The sequence below is a fragment of the Camelus dromedarius genome, chromosome 12 (assembly GCF_036321535.1).
Source record: "Camelus dromedarius isolate mCamDro1 chromosome 12, mCamDro1.pat, whole genome shotgun sequence".
NCBI classification, from domain to species: domain Eukaryota; kingdom Metazoa; phylum Chordata; class Mammalia; order Artiodactyla; family Camelidae; genus Camelus; species Camelus dromedarius.
The window spans coordinates 28,768,102-28,789,912 of NC_087447.1; the positions used below are offsets into that span (position 1 = coordinate 28,768,102).

The 21,811-nt window shown below is 34.8% G+C and overlaps 1 protein-coding gene across 1 annotated transcript in view; it reads left to right on the forward strand.

Moving 5' to 3' along the window:
- Window positions 1-18,171, forward strand: part of KIF18A (kinesin family member 18A) — a 73,306-nt gene extending 55,135 nt beyond the window's left edge. The window contains exons 14-17 of the mRNA XM_064492486.1: window positions 8,739-9,177; window positions 9,875-9,982; window positions 15,213-15,322; window positions 17,613-18,171. Coding sequence (XP_064348556.1) covers window positions 8,739-9,177; window positions 9,875-9,982; window positions 15,213-15,322; window positions 17,613-17,695 — 740 coding nt within the window. The 3' untranslated portion in view covers window positions 17,696-18,171. The remainder of the gene's footprint in view (window positions 1-8,738; window positions 9,178-9,874; window positions 9,983-15,212; window positions 15,323-17,612) is intronic.
- Window positions 18,172-21,811: the final 3,640 nt, after the last annotated feature.

Consider the following 21,811-nt stretch of genomic DNA (forward strand, 5'->3'; position numbering starts at 1 on the left):
TTTTTATTGGCTCTCTTTAAACGCTACTAAGTAGATAATTGGCCTCTTTCTTTTTGTTATATACTAGGGGAAACATGGGTTGGAGAATGAGGTGGTAAGCCAGTGGTGAATGGGACTAAGTAAAGATCTTCCCCACCTCCCTTAGGCCTAGAATGTTCATTTTACCCTTCTGTTTGATTGCCCATTTCATTTCATGCTATTTGCTTACACCTTTCAGTTAGACTTTTGAATGTAAAGCTTCACAGTTTTGACCCTACTCACAGTCCACAGATTTTGAGTAAAGCTCTTCCAGGACAAGCAAGAGATGTAATCTTGGTCTGCTTTTTCCTTTTATAGTCCCAAAATTTGACTATTTTTCTCTTCATTAAAAACCCCTGCATGTTTGTGCATATATATGTGTCTGTTCTTCTGGCCCCCTTCCACTCCCCCTTCCCCTCCTTTTTCTCCCCCTCTCCACCTCCACCTCTTTTAAAATTCAGTTTATATTTTTATAAAAATAATACCTGTATGTTGTTTAGAAAGCTAACAAGTACTATAATATTTGTAGAAGTATTCTTTGCCCTATTGCTGCCCGCTCCCAATTCTTATTCCTCTTTTAGCTATTTCTTTTGATTTTTCCTCCTAATTTCTAAATTTCAAATTTATATTGCTGATTTCTGTTTGTTTAAATTTTTTCCAATTTTAGATATTATCTACTCATTTATTATTTTAGAAGATAAGAATTTAACTCATTTACAATGTATATACATTTTCTTCTCTCCCCTTTTTGCCCAAGCAGTCTTTCACTTTTTTCAAAATAAACCCCTAGAGTGTTTTTAAGTAAATATCATTCCCTGTTGAGCCAAGAAATGTGTAAATCCTCTTTCGTGTACAGTTTTACGATTTCTGTATGTAGTATTTGACATTTTCTCCATCCTCTTTCTTGTTCCCCTTTATTCTACAAAAATACATCCTCCAGTAGGTTCCAGATAATGGGTGCATAGGAAGTAAAATCTTTTTAGACAATACATGTATGGAAGTATCTTCATTTTCTGATTGTTTGACTAGGTATAGAATTCTGGGTTGGAAATAATTTTTCTGAGAACTGAGAAGACATTGATTTTGTGATTCCAGTGTTGCTGTCAACTATCATGCTGTTTTTATTCTCCATACTTTGTATGTGACTTTTTCTCCCCGAGAGATTTTGGGATCCTTGGTATTCTGAAATGTCACAGCGCTATTCCTTGGTGCTGGTCTTTTTTAAGTCATACTAAACAGTTTGTGGACCTTTCTTTCTCAGAAATGTTCGTCTATGTATTTATGACATATACATGCTTACATGCATAAACCTCCATAATACTTTTCTTCCTTTCTTTCCGTTCTGTCTTTGGAACACTTAGTAATCTGATGTTGGATCTCCTGGATTGATCCTCTTATTCTGTTATCTGTTTTTTAGTATTTACCTCTTTTGATTTATGTTTTTTATGTTTTCTTCTTTCTGGGAGATGTCCTCAACTTTAACTTACAACCTTTATTTTTACTTTTTTTTCCCTCTCATTTTAAATTTCTCAGAACTCTTTCTTGTAATTCAGTGTTTCTTTCCATAGCACTTTGGTTTTGTTTCATGAATGTAATAATTTCTCATCTCTCTAAGGATATTAATTATTGTTATCCTAAGATACTTATCAATTTCTACATTGTCTATTTTCTCTCACTTTTTTTTTCCTGTGTGTAGTTGTATATCTTGATTATCATGTTGAAATCATATCCTCAAATATCTGATGATCCTGGTTGTGTTCTGTGTACCTAGTTAGGTCTTTCAGCTAATGAGCTTTGCTTTGTGGCTATCTCCAGGAAATTCGTTAGTTTGAGGAAGCCTGAAAATGTCAGTACTTAGTTCTTTTGTTGTTTTTATGGTTTATCTAAAAAGAAGTATTTGATTTCCCATTTAGGGGATATATAAGATTGGCTACCAGTATTTTAGAGAAGCAGGAGAAAAACCTGCATACATTCATTACTGAGAAATTATTTATTCTCCTTAGTGTCAGCTGTGTATATGGGCCCCAGGTCTGCAACCTGTCCAGAGAATAAAACCTCATGTCTCTTAACACGGTGACAAAGGAGCAGTTATCTGGCAGTACAGGTGATGGTGATGGGGCAAGGAGGTTCCTGAGGGAGAGGGGGCCCTACATTCCTTATACAGACTTTCAGCCAATTCTCCGGTTTTTAGCTTCACCCTTTGCCTTCAGAGACAACCTCATGCCTCCAATTCCTGAGAAAGTCTGAGGCTTGAAAGAATTTGGTTTTTTAATTGGCTTCTTCCCTCCTATCCCTAACATTCCTCTTTAAAAAAAAAAAATGTTGTTTGTAATTTTATAAAAATAGCATATATTTATTATAAAAAGTAATTAAATCTTTAAGGAAGGAAATTAAATTGCTCAGAATTTCCCCAGCCATTACCTATATAAGTGTTTTAATGGATTGTGTCGTATTTCCTTCTGCTCTGTTTCCTGTGACTTTTCTCCCCTTTTTGTTCACAGGATCTGTATGTACGTTTTGATTTGGTTTTGATAGTTTTTTGTTTGTTTCTTTTTCAAAATTGGGATCATGCTGTATGTAAAATTTGTTTACTATTTCATTTCATGAACATTTTCCCAAATCATCAGATAATCTGTAAAATGTGGCTTTATAAACAGTGTAATTGTGAATGCCCCATGTTTTATTTAGCCATTGTCCTAACTGATTAAATTCTCCCTGTGGTAGGAGCTTGGTATAGGTAGAACATGACACCTGGATTATCAAGAAAGCCTGAGTTTGTGTGCCAGCTTTGCCACTCCTGTATATTATCCTCTTACTGGTCCAGTGAGTTTCCTCTATGCTGATTAGTAGTATGCTTTTGCCCATAATTTGCTGATAATCAAGTAGATATTAAGGTCCAGAAATAGAGGGGAGAATTCATTCCTTTTCATGGCTTTCACAGCCTAGGGAGGTAGAAAAATCAGGTCCTCAGGTAACCTCAGCTAGAAACTTTGCCTCTTTGCCCAACATGTGTGGTGTGGCCACCAAGGCTGGGAACAAGGCCCATGGGATTAGGCACTTTCTGTTCAGTGTTCCTTTCTGCACTGAGACAGCTGGACCAGGACCGAATCTTTGGGCCTCTTAGTGCTGCTGCTAGTGTTCACATATCACCATTTTACTTTATAGCATTGTCTCACCCTTTATCCTACCTACCCCCTCATCCCTGTTCCTCATTTAAGGAACTTTAGTGCCATCTGCCAGTGTCTTTTACTTAACTCCCGGGGAGAGCATTGAAGGATGAAGTGAGGGAATATTATATGTTATTCTCTCCATGCCTTCCTGTATTCCAGTTCTAGCTACACAGTACCCTTCATGAAGGCCCCTAGAGTCCTGGTGTGCAGATGATACTCCTCCGTTGTTACCAGCACCAGGGCAAGTTTTCTCCTATTTCTTTTTTTTAAACACCTTTCTTATGGTATGATTCCTATACAGTAAATTATACATATTTCAGATGTACAATTTGATGAATTCTGATAAATGTGTATACCAATGAAACCACCACCACAATAAAGATAGCTAACATTTCCATCATTCCCCAAGAGGTGCAAACTTCAAATTCCCAATTTATCCCTTTCCACCCTCTTTATCCTCTGGTGACCATAAGTTTGTTCTCTGTGTCTGTGAGTCTCTTTCTGTTTTGTAGATCAGTTCATTTGTGGCCTTTTTTTTAGATTCCACATATAAGTGATATCATGTGGTATTTTTCTTTCTCTTTCTAACTTACTTCACTTAGAATAATAATCTCCAGGTCCATCCATCTGCTATTTCTGTTGTATGGTCATTTTAAAGGGAATCTGGGAGGGGAGTTGCGTGCTTCTACTTAGGTTACCACTGTGGTTAAAATTGGTTGTCTTTTGCAAAGTTAGCCTTCATATCCCTTCTGATACTACGGAAGTTTCAAAGGCAAGGCATATAAGGCAGAGCCAACCAAGGGCTGGTTCTTCTAGTAAGAAATACTTCAGGTATTCAGTGCCTTTCTAACTTCCTCCTCTACCAAAAAGAAAAGGTTCTAATATCATGTATGTCATGTATATTATTTGATGAATGTATTCTTTACAGGACCACATTTTGCTTTTACAAACTTCACTAAACATGGGTTTAAAATACATAGGTTCCTTTTTAATGAATTGAATGCATAGGATAATTAACAAGATATCGGGAATGGGGCAGTCAGCTTTTGTATCTGAAATCATAGTATGTCTGTGTCTGAACTGAGGGTGAATCTGTTTCAGTTGTTTGGGGATGTCTAGAGACGAATTTGCAGAGAAAGTCCAGTGCTCAACCTAAAGGGAGATGCCCTTTCCCATCACTCCGTTAACTTAAATCTTCCCCTCACGTCACCCTTTGTACAACTTCCTAGGAGCCAAAGTCTATTTTCAATAATTTTTCTTCTGTCTGCCACCCTTGTTCTAGAACCATTTCCTACTTAGCCTCCTTCTCCTTCTTTCCTTTTCCCTGCCCCAGCATGATAAGAACACCCATCATCTCTAAATAAGAAATCATATCCTCAAACCCTAAAGTGTATCTACTGCCTCAGGTCCACGAGCATCCAAACTAGAAAGGGAAGGAAGCAGGTTCGAAGACACCTGCATTTACTTGGATCAGAGCTCCTCAAGGGGGCAGGACCTCAAGCCTGATGAGTAGGGGTGGGGAGAAGAGAATGTCAGTAATAAGAGAATGCCAAGTATGAGGGAATGATGCTTAGGACCTTTTGAACTTTTCTGTAATTGTGCATGTGGAAATGATTCATGGTTTCATGGAAAGTTGTCAATTTCTGTTAAGTTGTGTAAAATTAATAAATACTACTCCTTTATATGAATGCCTTATCTTTGTTGCTTAGTGTCAGGCAGCTAATCACACCTATGTATGTCATTGCGTATGTTCTGGATTTACTTTATGTAAGTTTACCTGATTGTCTGATTACAACACCTTTCCACATCTCTGCATCACTGCTACTACCACTCGAGTCCCAGCTCTCATTATTTCTTGCCTGAGCTATAACAATAGCCTTGTTACTGAGTTTCTTGTTTCTTGCCCATTCGTATTCTCTTCTCCACCCAGTAAGCAAAGCAATCTTTCTTTAAAACATAAATCAGATCACATCATACCCATGCTTAAAATCCTTCACAGATATCCCTTTGCACTTGGAATAAATCCAAGCCCTTATCTTATAAATAAACCCCAAAACAAGCTGGCCACTGTCAATATCTCTAGCTTCTCAATTCTACCCTCCCTCTAACTCACTACACTTCAGTCACACTAGCCCTCTCTCGTTTTCTTGAGATCAACAAATTTATTGTCACCACTGGCTGGACCTGAGTTTCAACCAGTCGTTCATGTACCCATGGATCATAACCATTTAAGGGCAATAGAAATGCAGTACACCTACAATACATTGGGGAGTTAAAAGTTCCAAGAGATGGTCTAGAAATAACAGAATTTTTCAGACCATAAGATGTGTACTACCTTCCATACTCAAGTGTATGATGTGTAGAATGGTTCCTTAGATGGAGAGACCCTGGAGAGAAGACTTGCCGTCCTCCCAAGCAGCTGCCACTCTTTTCCATCCCAGTTTACAAGAGCCTACCTTATAACAATGCATATTTAAGTTCCTTTTCCCTCCTGTGTGGCACGTCCACTGCTGAGGTATTTCCTTGACTAACTATCATCATCTAGAAGGGTCTCTTATTCTGAAAGTCTGTAACTACATGATTCCTTTTCTCACTTTATGGGCCCTTCTTTAAAGAATTATAATCTGCCTCCAGGTTCATTGTTTGTCATTTCCATTCTATAGGCCCAAGAATTGCAGAATCCTCTTAGATAGTATTTTCCCAGGCTGACTTGGGAAACTTCACGTGCCCCAAGCCTGCTTTTCTGGAAAGTTACTGCACATGCTGTAATGGAAAAATACAGCAAACCTCTTTTATAGACATAGACCCAGCATATCCAATAGCCCCTAACCCAATACTCTCCAGTTTGCCATACCTGCACAAAGTACGCCACTACCTAACTAGCTAAAGGAGAATGACTATTTATTATTATAATTATATATTCTGGAAATCATATTCAAAATAAAATTATGTGCTTTTAGTTTTCACTGAATAAATGGAGTCATTGTCCCCTTACAGTTAAAGTGAGTTGACTGTTGAATTTTAATTTAAGCCTTTAAATCATGTTTTGCTCTGGTTATCTTTTGAACCTTTCTTAGCAACTAGTCAGCCTAAGTAGTCCTAAATTGGCCATCTGTTTTCTGCTCCCTTCTTACTATTTTATCTGTACTTAATAATTGAAAGGATCAAAGGAAAAGAACCCTCTGGATTTGTATTTTGTACATGCTGTATGTCTGTAGCATCTCTTTCAGGCCCAGTAAAACAATGATATTGGTCACATCTTCATCTTTCTCCTTCAAGTTATCATATCCTATCAAGAGAGCAGAATTATGGGTAAAGATATGTCATTGTAAGATTACTATTGCTTTCATTGACAAATTGTTAGTCAGTCTGATTATATCAAAACTTGATATTGAGCATATGTTTAAATTATCCCATAGAACAGGTGGATATCTCTTTGGTGTATAGAAGACCCCCCCACCCCCGCCGCCTTTTCATGCTCTTTGTAAGCAGCAGGGAAAATGTGGTCTGCTCTCATGGGAATTTGCCCACTGCCACTCCAGAGATTACCCCTCTGTAGATACATGCAAGAAAAATAGTTACTCTGGATAATCCTTATCCCTTGAGATGTTCTATTCCATTGTGTTCTAAGTTTTAGAATGTTGTTTTGAAGCCTGCATGTTCAAATAACACTTAGATGTGCCTGTTTTCACACCACCTTTGGTTTATATTACAATTTATCATCAGCCTTGTTGAACTGGATATCTGATAAAACGAAAGTGAGCTATTGTTTGAAATGTATTCTCTTAGTGATAACGATGCATTAGGTATTGATGGAACACTGGAAAGAAAATTACAACTTACCTTGTGAACAGCGTAATAGTAGCAGTTGAAGCCTATATTTCTAGAGCCTTTCCTTGAACCTTAAGTGTTTTATAGATATTATCTAATCCTAGAAAATTCTCTGTACACAGAAAGGTAGTATCCCCCTTTTTTCTAGGGGATATTAATGCCTATACAACAAGTGAGTTGTCCAAGGTCAATAAAGTGAGTCGCTGGTGAAGCCAGAAATAGAATCCAAGTCTCCTGACTCCCAATTCAGTTCTCTATCCTTGATACAGCTTTCTATCCTCTGTGTACCCCTGCTGCCTCTCACGGGAAAAGAAGTTAATCTTCCCACTATTAATAGCCACCAAATTGGTGGTAGCAGCACAGTGGAGAAAAGTAACTGTCTTTACACTGCAGCATTAGTATAAAAATATCTGGTAATGGAAAATTTGACAAATGTCATGTTAAAGGGAGTGGAAAATTATTTTAAGATCTGGATCTCATTTATCTAGTTCTCAGAAAAGTAAAATTCCTTAGTAGAACAGGGATCATATTTTCCTTCCTGCTTTTAAATTGTATTTCCTAGAGGGTAATTGTCAACCTAGCCATCTCAGAGCCTATTGTCAACCAACATAATAAGAATAATGCACGTACTGTTGATGATTGTTACAAGTGTACTTCTGACTTGATTGAACATTTGAATTGCTTTATTGAAATACATAGCACTTAATCTATTCTGCTTTCAGTGTTATTTAAGTTAGTATTATATTGTAAAGCAAATATAACATTAATTGGAAATTTTACTGCATGATTTGAAAACATGGGCAGAACTACACATTATAGTCACCTCCCTAGATAGCACACTCCAAGCAAAGTTACTTCATGTCAGATACCATGAAGTTCCCCAGAATGAAATAGGCAAAGCAGAAAAAATAAAAATTAAGAAATGTAACATAAGGACATTGGAGCTGATCAAGTTTATTGTTATGTGTGTAATTAGGTCATTATTTTGTACATTTTTTTAAAAAAGATATTTGAGAAGTCTTTAAGTACTTAAGTATTTAGGCTTGTGTGCTTAAATATTTAAGGTTGTGTAGTACTGTGGGAATTGACACTTAAGTTTAAACAAAACAATTTGTCTCTTAATTTTGGAGCAAGGAACAAGAATTCCCCTACTAAAAATCTCTAATATTATATTTCTGTTTAAAGATTACTAAGCATCTTTAAACAGAAGAATGACATGATCAGAATTATTAACTGTAAGTGTAGGAAAGGTGGGATTGGTGAAGATGAGAAATGCAAGGAAAAGGTAAAAAATGCCATTATTTGGGGACTCAGGTAACTGAAAAGGCAGTGGCAAGAGGATAATTAGAAATAAGAGAGTGTAGAACAGGAGAGTCAAGTGCAAATCCTTAGAGAGATGCCTACATTTACTGGTTGGAGTTTGTTTCCATAATTACCCAACATCTCAGGATAGCTATATCTATAATTTAAGATTGAAATTAGCCATTTGGTATTATTTTCTGTTATAGAATCTCTTTATGATGAGTTTATTAACTTTTTTAAAGTTACTAGCAGTAATTTTCTTCTTTCTAACTTACTTTCTTTTAAACTTTTATCAATTTGGCAGAATATATACTGTATCATTGTGTTTTTGTTTTTTTTTTTTTTCCTTTAACTGATAGGGTTATTGGAAAACTGTTTAAGCAAATTATTGAGCTTCTTTTTAATTCTGTTGAACAGGCACATCTTCAAGTGAATCTAATGTGGTTAAAATTCCTCCACAAAAAAGAACCCGAAGAAAATTAATGCCTTCTCCCTTAAAAGCAAAACATGCTCAGAAGTCTACACTGTCTGAAAGTATGCAGCTCAATGATTCTCTCAGCAGAGATCTTCAGCCCATTGTGTATACTCCAGAAGACTGTAGAAAAAGTTTTCAAAATCCATCTACAGTGACATTAAAACCATCATCACATACTACCATCTGTCAGTCCATCAGCTCAAATGTAAACAGTGATAATTCCCTGAAAATGTTACGTGAAGTAGATCTCCCTCTCCGCAGAAGAAAAGAGTATGGACAGGAAGATTTGGAGTCTACATTTATTATATGTGAAGACAACAGGAGCTTGAAAAGTGAATTACCTGAACAAGAATCACTACCAAACAATAACATTTTACAAAGGTACAAAAAAGGAGTATTTGCCAATTCTTTTGTTTTATTTACATAGCCTTAAACTATTAGCTTGCTTTTTCCTCTGTAGCTATGTGTAAGGTCTATTTCATAGATCAAGTATGCTATCTTGATTACAGAAGCTGGTGTTTTACCTTCATTAAATCTTAATTGTCTTTCTCTCTAAATATTAATCCACTAACACAATATTGTAGAGTCTTTAATTTTAAAACTTAATTGATTGATCTTCATTAGGCTTCAAAGGAGACCTTCAAATGCTAGAAGGCATCACTGGAGGACTACCAGATGTTTGTTATTATTCATTAGTGTCTTCACTAAAGGAACTACCCCAGTTTCTATGATGTTTAACAAGTCTCAGCTTACTCTGAAGTAGTCCTAAGTCCTGTGGTTGACTGGATGTCATCCAAGCAAAGACATATCCTTCTCACGTAACCTGAATATTCACAATTAATCCAAATATGGGAAGAATGGTATCTTCACCTTTCTATGCTGCAATCTCTTGACATATATCTATGGTATAAAAAAAGAGAGAAGAAAGCCCCTGACAATCCAGGGAAGTTTTATAGTATTAAATAATGTTTATCTGTTAATACAAAGTGGTGTTTTAATTATGGAAGTTTATGCCCCCTTTTTGGTCCATAGTACAAATCAAAATTACTCTTTTTATTTTTTATTATTTGATATACAGGCTTGCCCCTTCTTCATTCTCAACTAAACATCCTCTGCCGATACCAAGCATAGTACCATCCTACATGGCCATGACTGCTGCTGCCAACAAGAAACGGAAACTGACCAGGTACGATTAAATACAAGCTGGTGCAGTCTTCATACTTACGTAAGATCATCTTCATATTTTGTTTCCTGTAGCTTTTTTAATTTCTTGTAATTAGACTGTCAGTTCATATTTAAGCATATATATAATAAGTTGCTCTGAAGGTGGCACTAGATTTATACTGTCAAAGGGAGATCTTGATAAAGCCCAAGTATTTCACTTATTATTTGTATAAAGTATTCCATATTTCAGATTATTAAAAATAAATCCAAAAGTCTCCTGGCCTTCAAAAGGGTCATTTAATTTTAACTTTTCTTCTGCTGACAATTTTTTACTCACTTGGTATTTTTCCCTTTAGCTATTACTGAATTTCTTCAGTCCTAAAATTATATTATTTTAATGGATTTGGATATATGAGTAAAATATAATGAATGAATAGACTTCTGTTTCTGGCTCTGACACTGTACCTTGTATCAGACCAAGCCACCCATTAAGAACAATTATAAAAGCTGATAGAATACAATGAACAGCTGCTTGAAGGCACTAGAGAACAACCAACACAACCAGGACTTGAGGGTCTAAGATCCCAGAGAAAAGGAAAAGAAGGTGTGCCTTCTTTTTTAAAGTTAGGATTTGCTATTTCATGGCATCAAGCATTGAGGCCAAGCAGAAAATAGATGCTCAGAGCTATCAGCTGCTCAATGAGCTATGAAAACAAAGTCGTTCTGTGTAGCTTTTGCCCTCAAGATACTTGCCAGGTAGTAAACTCTATGGGATGAGGGGCCGAGAAACCAAGCTAAAAGTAGCTGCCAAGAGGCTAAAGTAATAAGCAGAGTTTTGATCTTCTCATGGGGCTGGGATACAAAAATTGTTGTTCAGGGATCATCATGGAGAAAGATCCTGTTAAACACCCAGCATATTATTTAAAACTCCTAAAGGCCTATGCTGTAAGAAAGAATAGGGCATATTGGCAATAGACCAGTTCTTGAAAGCCTCAAACAGACCTTAGATAGTTCAGTCCCTTTTTGGATCAAGGTGATCTATTTCTATTCTGCATTCTTGCAGAAGAAAATTAAATTGTCTCTGAAGAGTATGTCATCTACAGCCCCTACAGTTTTTCCATCCACAATGCTTAGCACTTAAGCAAACTTACCAAGTATGCCAGGAGATAGGACCAAAGGACTGAAAATCAAGAGAAAAAAACAAATTAGAGAAGTAGTGGTGCAGATTTTGAGATTATCATATAAGGACTTTAAAAATTTAACTGTGATTAAGCTCAACAAAATAGATGATAATTTCCCAAAGAACTGGATTCTATTAAAATGAATCAAATGGATACTCTAGAATTGAAAAATAGAATTTACTGACATTTCAAACTCAATAAATCAATTTAACAGATTATGTGCAGCAGAAGAGAGTTTAGTGAACTGGAAGATAAATTATAGAAAAAATACAAACCAATATGCAAAAAGATAAAAAGATTAAAAAAAATAGAGAAGAGTGAAAGAGACACATGGGTCACAGTTAAAAAGGTCTAACATATATGTATTTTGAGCCCCAGAAAGAAAGAGAAAAAGAATCGTGGAAAATAGTATTGAGAAGATGTTGGCTAATCATTTTCCAGAACTGACAAAAAGGTAACAAATTGCAGGTTCGGCAAGCACTGTACACCACAAGCAGCATTAATAAAAGAGAAACATACCTGGGTACATAGCAGTAAAACAGCTAAAACTCAAAGACAAGGAAAGAAGTCTTAAATAATTGAGTTCAATGACATGAAGTCTATTATATGGTCTTTATATCCTGTAATGCTGAGTGCAATGACAGGATGGAGTGAATGGATATATTGTAAAATGGATCTGCCTTGCTTTACCTCTTTTTCTTTTACATATGATTATGGAGAGAAGAGTATATCTTAAGATAACTCTTTTTAAGTTTTGTATTTTCCACCGTGAACCTGTTATCTGGGTTACTGTAAACAAATTTACAAGTAGCCTATTTATTTGTGCCACATAGAGTATCATCTCCTGGTTGCTTTTAGGATCTGTCCTTTTCCCTCCAAAGTACAGCAAAGCCTTGGAATGTTTAAAATTTATGGATTGATTTTTCCTGAATATCTCTGACTATCCATGGCACTTACAGTTTTGCATTTTGCTATGTCACAAACTTGAATTCTGTAGTTATTCTGGCTCATCTATGGCAGTCAGTTACTGACTGAGTGAGCCTAGCTAACCAGCAACATCTGTTTCAACCATCTTATCACTAATTTTCATTGTGTCAACAATGTCATTCTCTTCATTAATTAATATGGAGGACGTTTTTTGTTCTTCACTGGTGGTGTGCTCTGTTGTATTAACTAAGATGTGGCAGAAGTTTATAGCTAAGAATAAATTTTAAGTGTAAACATAGTCATGTCAAAATCAAGTGATTTTTCAAGAAATGTCCAGGTATGTAAATTATGTATTTGGAGTGGTTTTAGAAAAGTTAAAGGGTTTTCACATGAGCAACTAACATTGTAAGATAATATTAAAGGACATATAAAGAAAGTGAGATTTCTTATAGCCTATTAATTGCTCTATTACATTCCCTCTGGTACCAATAATTAGATCCTGCCGTTAACTAAGGTTAAAAGAGATTAACCCTAGAAATGTACATAATTACTTTTTAAAAAATCTTCCTTTCTCCCAATTAAATCTACACAAGCTTGAGAGTAATAAACTCTGGTATTTTCCACTTAGCAGCTGTATGTACATACTTGGTGTGTATATATTCTGTTATGGTTTTTTTAAATGAGGAAGGGAAGGCTCCATCTATGTATACATTTATTTTGTATGAGTTTTTCTCATCAAAAAAAAAAAAAAATAGAGTCCAGAAGCACTGGGTATTCCAAAAACCCACCAGACTGAATTTTTTGGTAACTACTTAACCTGAGAATTTCAGGTATATAATCATTTCAACTTGTATAGTCACGGTAACATAAGACTATTTTAACCAAATGAATCAGTTTACCAAATATACAAATAAAATAGATATATAAATTTTTATTTATTTTTATTAGTCAATTTGCTGTTTTGCTTGCTTTATGCTAGTTTGGTTGGTTTTTTCGTTTGTTCCACAGTCTTAGTACCCAGAAATGGTCTCACATTTACATACATTTTTGGTTTGTTTTGCAAGATGTATATGATTCCAACTAAAAGTTATCTTGGCATGAAAGAATATGGACATGCATTATATTCATTAAGCAGAAACATTCTACCTATGTAAGGGAACAAAAAGCTAAATCTTAACTTTTATTAATAAGTATGGAAATATATGTGGCATACAACTAGAAGACTCTTTAGATTTCTTCTCAAGATAGCCTTTAACATAATTTGAATTTGTAACCATACCAATTTTAGGTCTTTTTTATTTTATGATTGAACATAAATTTATAACATAAATGTTAAACATTTCATCAGTGGGCTGACTATGTTATCTAAATCCTAAAAATGTTTGAGTGTGTTTTACTTATATATAAATACATTACTTATTTTATTAGGCTTTGATTTTATTTCTAGAAATGCGAGTTTTATTCAAATAAATTTATTCAAAACCCTAATTTTCAAGTAAAAACAAAGTGAAGAGTCATACCATAAAAAAAATAAAGACAACTTTTAAGATAAATAGCAGGGAAAACAACCCTTTTCAAAAATAACCAATGACATTAATCTTTATTGAAGAAATAAAATCACCAAATGACCAAAAGGGATTTTTTGCCTTAAACAGCTGATACATATGCTATCAAAAATGTGTGTTTAGTATCCAAAATAGAATTATAGTAACTTACCAATTTATAGTTTATTTACCAATTTTTAGGAATAGAATTTTTCTACAACTGAATATGTTTACTTTCATAATACAAGTACTTCTCTATAACCATTTTGGGAAGGTAATTATTTGCATTCTTGAGCAGTTTAAGCAAAATCACCATTATAAACACCATAAACATTTCTCTTATAAGTTCTAGAAAATTGAAGTACATAGGTTAACCTATTTTTCCCAGCATTCACTGTGTTCATGCCTATTTCTCTTTTTCTTTTTTGCTATGGTATTAAATTGCCATTTCAGACTACTTTCAATGAGCATGTAACTAACCTGTATTCTCCCTTCTCCACAAACATAAACCCACGTAGTTAGGATTGCCGGAACAAGTTGTTGCCATAAAAGGGAAGCCTCCAGTTGTTAATCCAACTGACAATCCAATTAGTATCAACCTGTAAAATGGTATATAATATCTTGACTAGCCAGAAATTTCCTAGAATTAGCTTATTTGAATCAGTGTGGAGGGGGGAATGTCATCCCCCACTCAATCCCCAACCCTGCCTATTAAAACTTGATCCTCTTTAGGGCTGAGAAGGTTTGAACTGCTGTTTTTCAGGGCCCGGATCAAATTCATCTCATCCACAAAATCTTCCATTTTTCTTCCTTCTTCTAAACTCAGGAACCTATAGCTTCTTGTAGTTTGAAAACCTGTGGCACTATTTTTTACTCTACCTTGTGTTTTGTTTATTTGTCTTATAATTCCCCCTCCCCACTGTGTATCCATTATGTTAGTTTTCAGGACATAGGTTCTTTGTGCCTTATTCATTTGTATATCTTGTGATATGAGGCCACAATAGGTGTTTAGTAAAACATCAACTCAAATTGAGTTAGAAATTTGACCCATTGATAATGTGAGATTGATAAAAATTTTTGAAAATCAAACAAATGAAAATAGGTCATTCTTTTCGTTTTTCTTTCTCTAATTGCAATAATCAGAGAGAGAGTTGCAGTCGATTACCATGCTTTGATTTAGAAGCAAGTTTTCCCAACAATGTCACTTGTTTATATTCCCCAGATTAGGAGTCTTGCTCCAAATGTGTAACATGAGTTTAGTTTTTCACCTCGTTGCAATGTGCTCCTTATTGCTATACTTTGAATAACAATATTTGCTTCTATTCCAGCCCAGCACCCTGGAAATGTTCTGTTAAAGAATTGTGACATACATCTGTAATTGTAATCTCTGATTTGAATAAAGCATCATTAAAATCACATACAACTAAATTTCCCTATGGGCCAAAAATTTATTTTGTGTCTCCAGTTACATCTGTGGGATTTTACAACCTAATATTTTAGAGTAATCACTTTTTCTTTAATCATTACTGCATGTAGAATATGTGTTGGAACTTAGAGACATAAAAAATGCTTTACTAAAATAGAAATTTTTCCCCTGAAGTTCTACATCAAATACTTCGTTAACTGCTGAGGTAAATTCTGGATCTGCCAAACGTGTTCATCAAGATAATTCAAGTGATAAACATTTACAAGAAAACAGACCAACAGTGGGTATGTCTCAGCTCTTATTTTGATATTTAATAACATGATTAATTAACATATGGATAATACTTTACATTTTTTGCAGTGTTTTCATAAGAATCTCCTTTTATATACTCATCACCTTTATTATACTGTAAGTGTGGTTATCCCTGTTACAGATAAGAAAACTTAAGACACAAAATAGAAAACACACTTATGCAAGATTACAGAGAGATTTCATGATAGAGCCAAAACTCAGAGCTGGATCTTCTAACTCTGTATTCTACCACCTTTTTGTTTTCCATACTGCCTCATATTACAGAAGAGTGGGTAAATAATTTAACTAGTAATTGAAATAAGTAGCTAACTATGTTATTTAATAGGTTAGTGATTAAGTATATTTTACAGATAACTATATCCACTTGACATTTTTCTCTTAGCCTATTATTTTTAGTAATTTGGCCTCTGACTCATTGGGCAATTATTGTGAGGCTCCAGTCTTTACCCAGTTACAATTATATTGCTACTCCCATTAGCAAGTTGAAAAAAATACTGATAGAGGGGACTGCATCCTCTCAGTTTCATATGAAGGTCACATGAGTCCATGGTAACAAACCACATCTTCAGTGAAGCTGGAGGTGCGTAGCGCCAACCCGTTTCTAAGCCTTTGCGCCTAGACCTCTATCTTTCTGATGCTGTAGTTCCTAAGACTTCAATCAGGAAGTATTTATTTACTGCACACTCTCTATGTGCAAGGTTTTTTGTTTGTTTGTTTTTATGATAAATACGAAGATCGTTAAGACCCAGTTTGGTTTTTCTGTAAAGGGACTTATTATTATAGTACTTGAAATTTAAAGATTTCATGAGATAATGTGTGTTTCTAAGAATAACATGAAAACTATTGTTACTTTTTTTTCTGTCCGTGCTCTTTCATTAGAGTAATACAAAATTTCTCAATCGTTTTGCCAACCTGTATTGATAAATCCTTACTTCTTGTGGTGGCCAGTGACAGTTACTTTAAGTTCAATGAAAATGTCTTTTGTGCAGATTTAAAAGCCAAACAGTAAAGTCCTGAAAAGTAAAATTTACTATGATTATTTGGTTTAACATGCCATGTTTAATAATGTTTAATAGTGTGTAACTGCAGTTGGTGATATGTCCTGCCCACTGGTCTCCTGAAAAAGTTCTCCAGGAAGTCATAATCCTGCAGCCAAGTAATACGTTTGTAATTCTCAAGTGATAGAGATTTAGGTTTCCTAATATGCTTATTGTCTAAAAGTAGTGTAAAATGCACCAAATACCTTATCTGTAAGGAGAGATGAATTTTTTTAAAAAGTCTATAGAAGAAAATGTAAGAGATAATACTAAATACAGTACTTGCCAAAGAGGAAAGAAAAGCTAAAGCTGGTTAAAAGAGTATATGTTGTTAAGCATAATAGAGCACTTAGAAAGAGGCATTAGTTTAAGGGAAGATAAAGGTTTATGTACATCAGGGTATCCGAGTGAAAATGCCCAGGTACACATCAGGAATTACTTGAAAAGCAGGAGAGAACTGAAACTGCCTTCCTTAGAATGTATTCACCTGCGTTCTCCAGCTAACAGTGTACGAATAAAAAAGCAAAGGAACGTCACTGGGAGAGAAGGTCACTCTGTTTACTGAGCAGTTGGAGAAACAAGAAATAGTGTCAAGAGAATAATGTGCCCCTAAAGCTAAAACCTAATGTGACCAAGAAAATGGATGGGAGATTAGACTGACCCATAAAGAAGGCACCTTGTTGTAACTACACTTCAGTGAGTAGAGAATCATTGTGAACATTGACAAAGAGCCAGAAGGATGGACATAAGTAGATAGAACACAGTTGAGAGGCAGCCATGAAAGGATAAAAGGCTGTGGGATCAGGATCAACACATTGGGAAGTACTGGATTCAAATGATACTTCTAAACTGGTAAAATGTAGCAGTGTGAGAGTCCTAGGGAAATAATCCAAAGAATGAAAAAAAAATGATGATGCACAAAAGATAATGTACAAATACAGTCTTTCCTTTGTTCAGAAAGAACAGAAGTCAATGTGGTGGCTTATTCACTGACTTTGCCTACTGTCTGTGGGGAGAGGAAGGGTGTACTTATGCGTGCACTGAAACTTTAGTTTACAATGTGGAGAAATGAATTTCTACTTTCAAACCAAATGTATTAATATTTCTTTGTTGGTGCTATGTTTTAAATCATGCTAATTAACAACTGTGAAATTTAACGAATGGTGAAAATTCTTTTTGAATGATACTTTTACCATATTTATATATCTTTTTATTTCTTCTCTAGAATATAAACGAAACATCCATAAAGTAAAGCCAAGCATGGTTAGAAAATTTGGAAGAAGTATTTCAAAAGGAAATCTAAGATAAGTCTCTTCAAAATCAAGGAAAATGAAATTGATGAGGCAGCTTTTAAAAGGCTTTGTTTGCAGTGCCCTCTCAGAAACTTGTTTGAAAGAAGACCATCTTAAAAGCTAGCTTTACCCAAATACCTTCAGCAAGCAGAAAACGAAATTCCTTCTGTTTTGTTCTTTTGTATTCCAAGCAAATATAAAATTTCAACAGAAAAGGTGTGTTTTACATTTCTGACATATTTGCTACCCTTTAAAATCCCTTGGTCAGCATGGTGGCAGCTCTGTTTTACTAAGCTACAAGTTGATTAGGACATTTTAGAAAACAGTAGAGTTATCTTTTCCTTACTGGTTTTTTAAAATAAGGAGAATTTAGAAGTGATAAAATTACGACCTAGGTCTTACTTTTTTTAAAAATCATATATGACTTTTCTTTCCAAAAATACTTGGATGTACAAATGTACATATATGTGCCCGTAAAGTTGTTGTAAATATTATTTAACTAGTCTTCATGAATAAAATACTGATATTGTTTCTTGATAATTGATATATTAAAGACATAGATTTTATAGTGCTTGCTTTTCTGTCTCGTTGCTACCCCTTTCACACCTTAAACTCTTATTTTATATGAAATGAATTTTGTAGATTTGTGTTTCAGATTAGATCAAGATATGTGGTACTAGAACCAAGTCTGAAAATAATGCATATGTTCCTTAATGATATGAAGAAAATGTTTTAATCACTTTTTTCTACTACAGGAAGTATATGGAGCTGCAACTTAATCATATATCCTTGTTCACCTCCTTTGTTTGGACTGTTTATCTTCTGAATACAACAAATATTTGGTTAAATGCACTTTGAATTTTATGTGGCCAAGGAACTGTCCCGTCAAATCAAGCAACCATTTAACAACCAGCTGCAACATTTTAGGCCTTTTAGTTATTAGCATGTTTTTGACTTGAAATCTAGTTGGAAGAGTGTGAGATGGAATAGTGATCCTTGAAGTTCCTTCCAGCTCCAACACTCGTAATTCCGTATCCATAAAAGCACACACGGGATCCGTCGTAGGGAGATCCTCCGTGCGTGATTTGTGTTTTCCCTTTGTCATTAGGCCTTTGGTTGTGTTGCCTATTTATCAGTCACTCTAGCCTCTCTATTATTCCTTTCCATCTATTTTAGGTAACTATATGTCTCAAAAGACATCTTTTTACCACGTACTGCTGAATGGCTAGCTTGCAGGATTAAGTGACCCTACCTCATGGTCCACCTCATACCATACGACGTGAGTGATTTTCTTAGATGCCATTTTTGTCAGCTACAGATTTCGCCTAGTTAATAACAATGCCTTTGCAATGCAACCATGTTAAGGAGAAATTAGAGGGGATAAATGTTAATAAATGTGGGAAAAGAAAGCTGTTGAATATATGAATAAGGAGAAAATATATGAATTTAAACTAGAACAAGGTACTGTTTAAGTCACTATAAAACAGTTTTGAAATGAATTTTACTTGTGTGAAAATTAGTCCGGTAATAAATATACAGCTCAATGAATTTTCGCAAAGTGAACAAACCCATGTAACCAGCCCATCGATCAAGGAATAGAGAATTATCAGTGTCCTAGAAAGCTCTCTTGTATCCCAGCTCCCTCTAAGGATAACCACTATCCTGACACCATAGATTGATTTTAACTAAGATAATCTTTATTTTTCTTAAAAAATATTATCTTGTTCCAGAAGGAATGGTAAACAGTAAAATATGTGCTTCCTTCCCCGCCCCCCACCCAAATATCATTACCAGTTGTAACTACTGGTAATAGTTATTTATTTTATTTGCATACGAACCTATATACTTGGTTTGCGTCATACTATTTCTTTTGCAATTTGTTTTTTTATTCTCATTTGAAAGCAGCGTTGACATCTTTGTAAAATTTTTAGGTATGAATTTCATAAATACTGCTATCAAAGATTGATTGCTCTTAGTGACCACTGACAACAAATAACTTTAATGTGGGAAATCAAAAATAAGAGAAAAACCTAAAGAACATTCTCTTTTGACTAACACTGTGCAGCACTTCTGAGAATATTTTGAAGTATGCACTATTAATTCTACACCATGATGTCCAAAGTGTATTCCACAGGACATGGCTTACCTGGGTACTCCACCAAGAAAAGTTTCCATGTCAAAGAAGAGTGGGAAATGGCAGCCTGCTAGGACGTTGATCATGCACATTGACGATATAAGCCCCTGGAGTCTTGCAATCAGAATCTTACTTGATTTAACACAGTAATTCCCAAATTCTTTTGAAACATCAAACTTAAAAAAAAAATTTTTGAGGCTAGTACAATGAACCTTCATATAATCATAGTACTGAATCCAGTTACCAAAATTCTCCACATTTGTCTGGAACATTCCTTTTTTCCCTTGTCTTTTTTTTTTTTTTTTAATTTTCTTTGCTAGAGTATTTTAAAGCACACCCCAGATGTTTCATTTTCATCACTACATACTTGCTTATGAATGTGTTAATATATGGCCATTTTCTTATTTAATACCAAAACAAATACATCCTTTTATTAAAGCACTCCTAGTAATATTCCTAAAAACACGCTTTGAATACCAATGTTCTAGATTAATAATGGCTATAAAGTTAACAGAGGACTAGAGAACAGGGTTACAATGATAGAGATTTAACTCAAAAGAGTTACTTACCAGTTTGAAACAACCACTTCAACACATTAATGCTAACTCCAACCTTTCTCCTTTTTACTAAGTTAAGATAATTAAAACAAAGTTTGGTTTTTATAGAGTAACATTTTTATAAGTAAGTTTATATTATGCTCTCCTACTTTTTTAAATTAACAGAAGAACTTGTTCTTATGTGCCTGGATACTATAGTAACTTTGCTTACCAGCCAAAAGTACAAAACACATCAAGTATGATGAATGACAGTTAGCCCTGCTATACCAGGGCATATACGTTCCTAAAATTCACCACACTGTGCAGAATTGTGCAATAAACACTCAAAAGCTTTGCCATTGACATAATAAAAGAAAGACCGGAACCTAATATAAACAAGCCCAGTTTCACACATTAAAACATTTAAGAAACACATAAATACTACTATAAATATGGCACTTTGCCTTGAAAAAGAAGTTTGCTTGTGAAAGTGAGTGTCGGAGGGTTGTAGATTAAAGTGAAGTGATGGAAGGCCAGGTGATATGAATCAGATAGAAATTTATAACACCACCTGGTGTGGATGGCTGTGGCGCATTGTACTTGAGAGCTGGCTATGTTTTGTTAACTCCTACACGACTGGGTTCAGCTACATACAATTTTCTATGTTCACCTAGTATTTCATCTGGATGAAATCTCACATAAACAAACACAAAATGCACGTTATGCTCAAACTGTTCCCATATATATTAGTGGTGTCAGCAATTTCACATTTTCAAAACATTATAGCAAAAGTGACTATAAATATTGAATTTATGTTTAACAATCTGAAGAGAGATTGGTATTCATAAGAAATGTATTTTATTTGGAATTATTATTTGATTCTTTCACACTGAAATAACTCGGATATCTAAGATAACTGCTCAATTAGAGCTTTAGTGTTGATGGAGATGCAAGTTCTGGAATCAGATAAAACATTTTAACCTTATTTTGAGAGAGACTTCCAGTCAGGAGCCTTATAAAGTGTCCCATCACTTGTGGAGGGCCTATCAGTCAATAGCTCTTAATAATAATCTTAATTTTGGGGGCTCTTATCATGTGATAAGTGCTTTAAATGCATTTTTCATTTATTCCTCATAACAGGCCTTTAAAGTCAATGTTACAGATTCACAGCCCCTCGTTTACTATTCTAAAACTTCACAGATTTTGAAAATCAGAAGTTTTTTGTTTTTGTAATTTTTGGCAGTAAAACCTGACTTCCGCTGATGTGAGACTATTGATGGTCTTTATCCCACTTGGTGTGAATGTTCAGAGGTTTCACTGCAGAAATATTAATGCCCGATTATGGAGTGTTGCCTCAGACCCCCCCAGATGATGTTATGTAAGTACAGCATATATATTATATTGCCTTTCTAAAACAAAAAAAATGTGAATTTCCAAACTCCTAGCCACAGTTATTTCATGT